This window comes from Rhincodon typus, chromosome 6 (assembly GCF_021869965.1).
Source record: "Rhincodon typus isolate 14 chromosome 6, sRhiTyp1.1, whole genome shotgun sequence".
NCBI classification, from domain to species: Eukaryota; Metazoa; Chordata; class Chondrichthyes; order Orectolobiformes; family Rhincodontidae; genus Rhincodon; species Rhincodon typus.
In genome coordinates, this window is record NC_063337.1 from 32,938,313 (window position 1) to 32,949,676 (window position 11,364).

The 11,364-nt window shown below is 38.6% G+C and overlaps 1 protein-coding gene across 1 annotated transcript in view; it reads right to left on the reverse strand.

Annotated features, from left to right (window-relative positions):
* Positions 1-2,953, reverse strand: part of LOC109913681 (poly(A) specific ribonuclease subunit PAN3) — a 59,291-nt gene extending 56,338 nt beyond the window's left edge. The window contains exon 1 of the mRNA XM_048597928.1: positions 2,918-2,953. Within this exon, the coding sequence (XP_048453885.1) occupies positions 2,918-2,953 (36 nt within the window). The remainder of the gene's footprint in view (positions 1-2,917) is intronic.
* Positions 2,954-11,364: the final 8,411 nt, after the last annotated feature.

The window sequence follows — 11,364 nt, forward strand, 5'->3', positions numbered from 1 at the left end:
AGTGCTGGAAAATTGGATTAGAACAGTTTGGTGTTTTCTTTTAACTGGTGCAGACTCAATGGGCTGGAGTGTGTTTTTCTGTCTTGTAAATTTCTATGACTCTATGTAACCTGCTGGTAGGATACTGTGGCTTGTATGGCTGTGTGTATGCAAGGCAAGAGGCTCCTTTTATTGCCATTAAAATGCCAACAGAGGTGGGAAATAGCCTCTGGTTTGCTGCTCTACCAGGTTCCAACCCTGAAATTATCTGCTGGCAACAGGGAGAACATCACACTCTCCTTTGTCTTCCTCTGCCAATTTACGAAGTCTCTTATTTTCATGCCCTTTGGCTTGTACCGTAATAAATCATAATTAATTTTCAGCAGTTACTATTCTCGCATGCATCCAAAATATTTTTGTATTTCTTCTATCCACTTTTGACTTCAAATTTTTTTTACATTGTTGTGCAATGTTATTTAATTTCTGCACGGTTTTCTTGTCATTCTTGTCGTAATTTTGAGGGTTTGAAGCTCAGATTGAAGCTGATCACTTTTTGATTTATGACAGTGCTTGTGTTTAGAATATATTTAATCTGCTAAATATGAATGTATGAGGGAGCTGTGATTCTGATGTTGGGTTTGTTCCATTTTGCCACAATTTCAGTACCTGTCAAGCATGCAAAAAAAATCCAAATGATTATTTTGCTCTTCCTTTCCTGATCACTCCTGTCAAATGGAATACACATAGGCTTACACATGTACTCTTAGTTTGTATATGATGGGTGAATTTCATCCAAAACTAAAGTAATATCATTAGGCATAAGTAGGTTTAGTTGAACGTAATTTATACATTACAACACTGACTGCATTTCAAAAAGGTTTCACTGACTGTTAATTGCTTTGAGATATTTGTTGATTGCAAAAGGCGTCATTTAAATCCAAGTCTTTTGAAAATCGTTAAGGACCCACGAATTATTGGAAAAGCAGTCTATTGTAGCGTCTCATTTTTTTTTCTTTTATAATGCTCAACTAATTTTACATTTTGTATTTTTTCTTTAGATAAATGTCTACATAAAGATATCAGTTGACTGAAAATAAAGTCCTTAAAATATAAAAGTATTAATTCACCAGGTCACAGTCCAATAAGATGACTTGTTCATTATCCAGTTGTTGTTATGCTTTTCCCTCTCAAAATTTAACAAAAGTATAATTGAAATCAATCGGAATGTGTTATTAGTTTCCTGTGCTATGTGAAGGAAAATCAACAGTTGGTGGAATAAGGTTTCGGCTATTACACGTTTTGAGTATTACGAATGCCTTCTTAAAATTAATTCAGAAATGATCTATTATCATGTAGATTTAAGCCATAAAATGTTTAATTTCATCTTTTAGTAGTGATATATATTCAGTTTGCATCCTTAACAAAATTTAATCATAAAATGTAATCCTTTCTTAGTAGTGCAGTGTTATAGTTCACTTTTTAAATAAATCACCAGCACTAGGTTGCACACGATTCAAGAGAAAACCTTCACATTTGCAAAAATTGGAATTTACATTCAGTGGGAGCAGATTAAGTTTATAACCAGCAGATCGAAAGAGCATCATCTAAGCTGATAACAGCATTTTAATTATGCTACATTTATATTAAAATCCAGTTCATTTCCAGCTGGATGATTATTTCCATTTCTGAGCACCATGCTTGAGGAAGGGTGTGAAGACTTTGAAGATGGTACAGAAGACATTTACTATGCATGAGGGATCTTGGCTAGTGATATAGTTACGTGGATAGACTAGAGAGTTTGGGGTTATTCTCTCAGCAAAGAAAGCTAAAGGTGAAGAAAGTCATTTGGAAGAGAGATGAGGAGAAACTGTTTTCAGTGATTGAAGGATCAGTAACTAGAGGGCACAAGCTTAATATGACAAGTAAAAGAAAATGGACATGCGATAAGTTTTTATGTAAGGAATGGTTTAAGATTTAGGATATACTAGCTGGTACTGATTCAGTAGTAGGTTTTAAAAGAAAATTGAATAAATGCTTGAATGAGAAAAATATTGTAGGAATTTGAGGAAAGAGAAGATTAGTGCAATATATTTTGAATGAGCATAAGAACTCTGAGCAGAAGTAGGCAATTCAGCCCCTCAAGTTTGAAAGTAACTGTCGTCATTCAGTGGAGTCCTGCCCTCCACTATTCTACAGTAAGTAAGAATTATCAAGTGAATCAAAATACTAGAGAAACTCAAGTCTAGCAACATTTGTGGAAAAGAGAAGCAGAGTTCATATTTTCAAGTCTGATATAACTTAAGCTCCTTTCAGTTCTGAAAATGGTGTTTTTATGCTGTAGTCAGAGGGGGAAGGAGAAGCAAGTGCAACATATTGAGAGGGTGTCCAGAGCAAAAGACAAAGAGAGTGCAAATATTGATGAAAGAGTCATAGAGATGTAACGTGTAAATGATAGGTACGAAAAGGTTTTTTAAAAAAAGGTTCACTCTGCTGAGAACAGAGTCATGACTGGGTAGGAGGATGTAGTAAAGCAGCGTTTTACTTGGACCTCTTTCAATCCAGTGTACTGTATTTGCTGCTCACAATTAATTTGTTGCAGCGATTACATTTCAAATGCATCAGAAAATATTATGACAAAAGCATATTTTTCTTGTACCCGCTATTTTCTTTCTTACAATAGGAATTATTTTTTAAGTTGTTTGTTATTTTAGTATTGCTAATTCCTTTAGTTTATGAAAGGATTGGTGAACCATCAGCACTTATCATGCTACAACTCAAAAGGTGATCCAACAAAGGATGTAAGCCAAATTAGAAGTCTGAGGTCACAACTGAGCACTTACTCAACATATTAGCCTTGCCTGATGTCTGTACCTACATCACACACAGAGTTCCCTTTTCTTCCTTATCTCCAGCCCCTCATTCCTGCTGCCTCCTTTACCCCTTCTTGCCACTTCCACACCCGCACCCCCTGCATCGTTACTTCCAAGTCTCCATCTCTCCCTTGCTCCCACCCACATTAACCCTTTCTTTCCTCTTGACTTTGCACATTCTCTGCCTTCGTCTAAACCCCAAGCACCCCATATTAACAACCTGATCCCAAAGATCATTTCCAAGCTCCACGTTTTAAGCTGCATAAATAGCTTTAAAGAACAAAGGCTAGATTCATGGATTTAGTTCTTGTAAGTCAGTGCAGAATAAGGAGGCCCTGGAATCAGGAGCTATATGTATTCACATGTATTGAACAGTAGAGGGTGCTAATGGATGACCTATGATCCAAAGCAGATGTCTGAGAACCAAAAGAGAGGACACATGGGTGGTGGTCAATTTGGTTAGTCAGTAGGCTGATCATAGCCTCTGTAGTAAGATGTAGCTAGGGAAGCATCTGAGCAAATTGGCAAAAGAATATTTCAGAATGAGACAAAGAAAAGGCAGTAAACTGGGACCTTTAAGGTGTCCAGTGGCAGAGATTAGCAAGCAGACTGAAACCAGGAGCGGAAACAGGAGATAAAAGTCAAGTTAGTAACAGTTAAAAACATTAGTGCCACTTGGAGCTTGGTTACAAATTATTTATGGTCTTGGCATCTCTACAAATCACTCAAACTTGATCTGTTAGAACATGAGGACAAATTCTTTCGCAGAATGTAAATATTGATGACTAGGCCAGCATTTGTTTTCCTTGAAAGTGTGGTGAGCATCTTCTAATCGCTGCAGTCAAAAGTTGGGTAAATACGCCAAGGAAAGGAAAATATATGAAAAAATAGACCAGGAGAAAGTCTACACATTCCCTAAACAAATTTGGTTCTTAAGTCATTGGATGATGACCTATTTGAGTTCAGTGCCTAGCCATAGGTCCTGTGTTTGGTTTGATTTGATTTATTGTTGTCATATGACCTAAGTAGTAAAACGTTTTGTTTTGCGTGCAGTAAGGCAGATCGTAACATAGAAGGACATACTGATCATAGGGTATTTAATCCATCCCTATTGCTACCAAGTTTTTGGAAGACTGCAATGTGAGTGCATTTCTTGGTAAAGAGCCCTTACAGTGAAAAAGGAACTGCAGACATCAATGGAACCAACAAATCGTTTACTGAAAATAAGGCCAAAATAGGAAGAATGATTCCGATTTTAAATTATGAATGTACTAAGATTTGTGCAAGAATGCCTATTTTCAGAGCAAGCTATGTAACCACAGTGTGCAGGCTTGGTTCTGAGAAATGAATATGCTCAAATGGTCAATTCATTTTTTTAGCACAATAGCCAAGTGGTTGCAAAAGTTTTAAGGAATGAGTAGACAGTTACTGGCAATGAGAAGAAAGTGAGGGTTGGAATTGTTAAGGAATCTGACATGAACTGTAGATCAAAATATACAATATTAATTCATTGATATTAACTCTTCAATTTAGGTATTTGCTGACTGACCAAAACCGGCTACGCAGTGTAAATGATATTATGCCGATGATTGGTGCACGCTTTTACACACAACTAGATGCTGCACAGATGAGAAATGATGTGATTGAAGACGATCTGATGAAGGTAAATATTTGAATACTAGGTTTCACGTACGTAAAGAGATTTTAAGATGCCAGTACAAGACTTGGACTTCTGGGGCTTTTTTAAGGTGTGCATTGTAAAATTTTTTGCATGGAGATGTTTAACACCAATTTGTTATTTGTTCATGAGGTGTAGGTGTTGCTGACTAGTCTAGCATTTGTTACGCATACTCTCGTTCACAACTAATGCCAGTGAAGCATTTTTTTTCCCTTCTAAAGAAAACCATACAATCAAGCACTTGTATAAAGTTTTAACCCTTTAAGTGTCATGGGCTGAAATATGTCTGATGTTTCCTGCATACATGCCTGCATTGTAAAAGATTCCTTTGTCATCTTGCCCGCCTTTAAATTAATCATCTTTGACTTTTTTTTTATTAAATTGGTCCTGCGTTTGTGAGGAAACCACTTCTAATATCAGGAAAGCGCAATTCTCAACGGACAACTAAATTAAAATTCATGCTTAGTTCAGAATTCTAAATTTGTTTCTGCAACAGGTCATTCTTTCTTGTACCAAATTGTAATTTTGTGATCAGAGAATTCTGCATTTCTTATGGAGAATAATATTGGGTTTTCTATGGGCTAAACAGTGTTAACAGCTCTTACGTGATGAAAATCTTGATCTTAAATGTTTTAACTGAATGGATCCAGTTGTGCTATTAAATTCTTGATGGCCATTGACCTGCAAAAGGCAGCTTTGCTGTGTTCTCTTTAATGCCCATCCTTAATTCCCCCTGAAAAGGTGGTGGTGAGTTTCTTTCTTAGAGCATTGTAGCCCTCGGCATGCAAGGGCATCAGCAGTGCTGTTAGTGAGGGAATTCCAAGGTTTTGATGAAAGAATGGTGATGTTGTTCCAATTCAGCATGAGATGTGACCTGGAGCTGGTGGTGTTTTTGTCCTGCTATGTGGTAGATATCGGAAGGGTTCAGAGGTGTCCATCTGATTTATGGCACAGGCTGCTGCTTCTGTGTTTTGGTGAGGGAGTGAATGAGGGAGGTGTCTGTCAAGCAGGCTGCTTTGTCCAAAATGGTGTCAATCTTCTTGAGTGTTGTTGAAGCTGCAAGTGGAAAATAGTCCATCAGACTCCTGACCTGTGCCTTACAGATGGTGAACAGACATTGAGGAATCAGGAGGTGCATCACTTGCCATAGACTATATAGCTTCTGACCCACTCTTTTTAGCCACAGTATTTATATGGCTTGTCCAGTTCAGTTTCTAGTTAATGGTAGCCCCCAGAATGTTGATAGAGGTATTTGGTGATGGTAATGCTATTGAATGTCTAGATGTGATGGTTAGATTCTCTCTCATGGACATTGTTGTTGCCTGGCACGAATCTTACTTGCTACTTATCAACCCAAGCCTGGATTTTGTTCGGGTCTTCCTGCATATGGACACAGAATGCCTTGTTATCTGAGAAGTCATGAATAGTGTTGCACATGATCAAATCAGTAGCAAACATCCCCAGCTCTGACCTTATGATGGAGGTAAGGTCATTGGTGAAGCAGCTGAAGATGTTTGGGATGTGGACATAAGCTGAAGAACTGCAGTGATGTCCTGGAGCTGATGTGATTGATCTCCAACAATCTCCAGATTGTTAGGTTTAGTTTCAGCCAATGGAAAGATTTCTCCTGACCTTGCTAAGGCTGATGTCAATAGCAGTCACTGTAGCTCACAATGTTGTAGCTTCACCCCATTTTTAGGTATTCCTGGTGCTGCTCCTGGCATGCTCCTTTTTTATTGAACCAAGACTGATGTCCTCACTTTATGGCAATTGTTCTTGCCACGCCATGAGCTTACAGTTCTGCTGCTGTTGGCCTACAGCACCTCATGATGCCCAGTTTTAAGTAACCAAATCTCTTCAATGCCCGTCCCATTTAGTGCACAATGCATTCAACATGAGGGTGGATGGTGTCATCAATGTGAAGGTGGATTCTCATCTCTGCAGTGACTATGTGCGTCACTGCTACACTGAACTATACATTGTCGTGGATAGATGCATCTGTGACAAGTGGATTAATGAGGGTGAGGTCAAGTATATTTTCCCCTTGCCTTGGTACTCTCACCAGCTGCCACAGACACAGCCTAGCAGCATTGTCCACTGAAAGTAAACTAGCTCGATCAGCCATGGTGTCACCAAGCCATTCTTTGAGGTAAACGTTGAAGTCCCCACCCAAAATACATTGTGTCACCCTCGATGCTTCGTCCCGAGATGTTCAATGTGAAGGAGTGCTGATTCATCCCTTAAAGAATGTGTGGTAAATGGTAATGCACAGGAGTTTTCCTTGTCCATGTTTGACCTGATGCCATGAGACGTCTTGGGGTCCAGAGCTGCTGTTAAGAGCACCCAGGGCAACTTCTTCCTGACTGTTCACCACTGTGCCACCCTCTGTGGTGTGTCTGACCTGCAGGTGAGGCCGGATGTATCCAGAGATGATGAAGGCGGTGTCTGAGATAATGCCTGTAATGTATGATTCTATGATTGACTTTGTAAGGCTGTTGCTTAACCAGTGTCTCTGAGCACTCTCCCAATTTTGGCACAGGCTCCCAGATATTGGTAAGGAAACCTTTGCAGAGTTGATGCTGGGTATTTTTGTTTGGGTTCATTCCTTTGTTTGAACATTGTCACAAGTTAGTACAACTGAGTGGCTGGCTAGGCCTTTTAGAGAATATTAATGAGTCATCTAGGTCTGGAGTCACATGTAGGCAGATCATGTAAGGATGATAAAATTCCTTCCCCGAAGGACACTAGTGAATCAGATGGTTTTTAATGACAATCACCATTGAGCTAGCTTTTAGTTATTAAGCTCAAGTTACACCATCTTTCTCTGCACTGATCTGATTTGGTATAACATTGTAGTCGTAATGCTTAATAGTCAGGATAGCTTCAGCTGATGTCCCTTGTACCAGTTATTATTATTGACAGATTCATGAGGCCTTTAGTTCTATTCTGTATGTAAATTTCAACATTACAATAGTTACTACCCTTCACAAAGGCTAGAAAGTAATTTGGAAAGTTGGCAGTTGTTAGAGTTGCCATTTAATATTATAGAAACTCATTTTTTACACTAAACCTGGAAAAATTAAAAGGAATTCTAACCACTGTATTGAAGTTTTAATGGAAAACCAGTAGAAAACAACCAGATAGAAAATGTTCAGTAATCCTCCAACCTCTATCGTTTGACAGAATTTAATTTGTATTTGTTATCTTTTACAAATATTTGCAAAGGGGTATACTGGAAGTAAACATTGGTCCCCTCATGCAGTGACAGCTGGAATTATGAGAACTAAGAACAAATTTTGTCTTGCTTCACAGTAAAAGGCACAAATTACAATGAGAACTCAAAAGTACTTAAGCAACTGTTGATGAACTGAATATACTTTATTCCTGTTGATATTAATTATAAGAAAAACTAAATGGACTAAGATCCCCACTTAGGTTCTAAAAGTGTGAGCAGTTGAGATAATTTTGGAAAAATTGTAAACCTACCTTGCTTCTGGAATAGTCTAGTGAATGTGAAGTTAGCAAGTAAGTTGCTATTAAAGAAAGGAGGGAGTCAGAAATCAGGGAAATACAGGGCAGAGGAAATATTAACAATACACTGAGTGAGTCAGCATGGTTTTATGAATGGAAAATAGTGGTTTGACATTTTTTTTCCTTTTTGAATGTGTAATTGGCAGGATAGATAGATATGAGTGTCAGTGGATGTAATATACTTGCATTTCCAAATGTTATTCGGTAAGGTCCCAGACAAATTCCAGGGTCTCATAGAATTGAAATAAATGTTATCATGGATGGAAGATTCTTTAATAAACAGGCAACAGGCACTGAAGTTGAGACATTTTCAAGTTGATTACTGGAGCTAATAGACTACAACAGGGATCAACTCTGGGACCTCAGCTGTTTACAGTCTACACAAATGACTCAGTTGAGATCATGAATAATGTACTCTGCATGTAAAGCTGAGAAGCTGTAGACTTGGTTGTATGCTTTCATATTTAGACTAATAGGAGGTAATCTTCTAGAACCATACACAGTTCTGAAGGGTAGATTTTGAGAGGTTATTTCCTCTGGCAAGACACTTGGTTGAGGAGATCAATTTATTGTAGGCACATTTGCTGATGATGCAAAGGTGGGTAGGTTGGCAGGTTGTGAGAAGGATCTAGTGTGTCTGCAAAGAAGTGTAGGTAGGTTTTGAGTGGGCAGAATTTTGACACATGAAATATAATGTGGGAAAATGTCAGGTTGTCTACTTTGGCAGGAAAAATAGAAGAGCAGAATATTATTCAAATGGAGAGAGACTATAATTTTTATTTCAATGCAGAGAGATATGGATGTCCTTGTGTTAAAATAAAGTTAGCATGCGGTTGTAGTGAGTAATATGGAAGACACATGGAATGTTGTCCATTATTGCAAGGGGAATAGAGTATAAAAGTAAGAAAGCCTTGCTAGAACTGTACAGTGCATTGGTGATATCATGTCTAGAGTCCTGTGTATGGTTTTGGTCTCTGTACTTGAGGGATAAACTTGCATTGGAATCAGTTCACAAGGATGATTCCTGGAATAAAGGCATTGTTTCTTCTAATCTGTGCCAGATGGCCTGTCAATATAAGCGATCCAGCAGAATGATTTGTTTTTCACTCACACGTTCATGCTACTTTTTTATGTCTAACAGAATTGGAATGTTTAAAATTTCAGGTTATTAAACAGACCACCTATGTACTTCACAAGATTTACATTTGCTCCGGAAATTTGTGACACTGTTATATTTAAGGCCTTTGGATAAGCATTAATTTCAAACAGAGCTACTGAGTTTGAGTCAAAGTTTCCTGCTCGTGTTCCCCTTTCTCCTGTGGTCAAGGAAGGGATCGGTCAAAAATAGGGGTGGGACTTCAAGATCCAAGTCTTGTCCATCATTTTTAAAGATCTCTGCAATTGGCTGGACTCTGAGACAATCTGACCCATAATGTCAGAACAGAGAATTTTTTTTCATTCTAAGTAAGCCCTGCAAATCCTTGGGATTCTCTTTCCCACAGAGTCATGATTTCATCATAACTGAACACTTCAAGGCTGAGATTGATTGATTGGTCTTTGGATATTTAAGAGAATTAAAGGATGTGGAGAACAGATTGAAATGTGAAATTGAGATTGAAGTTTGCTTCAATAGCATATTAGGCACGGAGGGCCTTATGGTCTACTGCTTTTATTTCTTATGTTCTTCTGATTGGAGGAAAATTGGAGGTGGTTTTGTTCCTGTGTATTCTGCATTTGTGCTTCAAGATGAATAGATGTCACAAGTTTGGAAGGCCCTGCTGAAGTCTTGGTAAATTGCTGCAGTGCTGTTGTTGTAGTTAGTTAACCCTGGAGTCACTTGTGCCGGTGATGGAGAGATTGAATGTTTATGCAATTGAACGATCTTCATTAGTGCTTGGTATGACTCCAGGCAGTGGCAGGTTTTTGCCTTGATTCCCATTGACTTCAGTTTTCTAGGGATCCTTGATGCCATATTCTGTGAAATGATGCTGTCACCTCACTGCTGGAATTTAACTCTTTTTGTTTATGTTTGGACCACAGTTGTACTGAGTTTTGGAGCTGAAGGGCTCTGGCAGGACTGAAACTGAGCAATGGTTTCATCTTGACAGAAACTTATATAGACATATGGCTGAGCGGTACATTTTGTTCTTTTCTTTTTTAACCTGTGTATGTTTTCTGTCTTGCAGGAGGTGCAAAATGGAAGGCTGTTTAGGCTTCTAGCAAAACTGGGAACCATCAATGAGAGGCCAGAGTAAGCTTTATTTGCAGAAACTCAAGATAGAAAATGAAGCTCCAGGTTTATTTTTGCCATCTCTCTACTCTTACCTTACTGGTACCCTATTCCTCCCTTGCCATTTTTTTTCCTTTCTGAATATTATCTTGCATTTAGTCTAGGCTGGACACTCATCTCCCAAGGTGAATCACTCAGGTTATATGATTCAAAAGGTCGTATTGGAGAAAACTCGATTAGTAGGTTGGGTGAAATTAATTGAAAGATTTGTTATTACTTTTTCTTCCCTGAAAGAAATCTAAGTTTGTACTACTTCAAAATGTTAAACCAGGAAGTGCTGGAGAAACTCAGCAGTTTTGGCAATGACTGGAGAGAGAAACAAAGTTAATATTTCAAGTCAGATATGATTTCTTCAGAATTGAAAAGAACTGGAAGATTGGAGTTTTTATGCTGTAGACAGAGTGGAAGAGGAGAAGCAAGTGTAACATATTGTGCAGGTAGCCAGAGCAAAGGACAAAATGAGTGCTAATGGTGGTGTAAGAGTGATAGAAATATAAAATGGGTGTAAGTGATAGGTGTGAAAAGAAAAAAATTAAGTCCACTCTACTGAGACCAAAGTCAACAAGACATGGAAGGGTGGTCGCTGATGTGAAGCAGTGTTTTAACTTGTGCTGCTTTCAGTCTAATCTGCTGTATTTGATCCATCACCATGTGGTCGTCTTTACATTGGCAAGACCAAACACAGACTCCTCTTTGTCGACTCTCGCTTTGTCGATAGGAATAACCGTGACCTTCCAGTTGCTTGCCATTTCAATAAATCATCTTGCTTCCATGCTAACGTTTCCATCCTGGGCCTGCTACAGTGTTCCAACAAAACTGGATATGGGTTGGGGAGCAACACCTTGTTTGCTGCCTTGGAAATCACCTCAAGAACTCAATATTGAGGTTCACAACTTCAGAACATGACCTCTGACCCCATTATTTGTTATACCCCAGCCATGTATTGTTAACTGCCCCCACCCCACCACCAAGCCTTGTATTGTTTGAGTCTCATTGATTTTGGTCTCAGCAGAGTG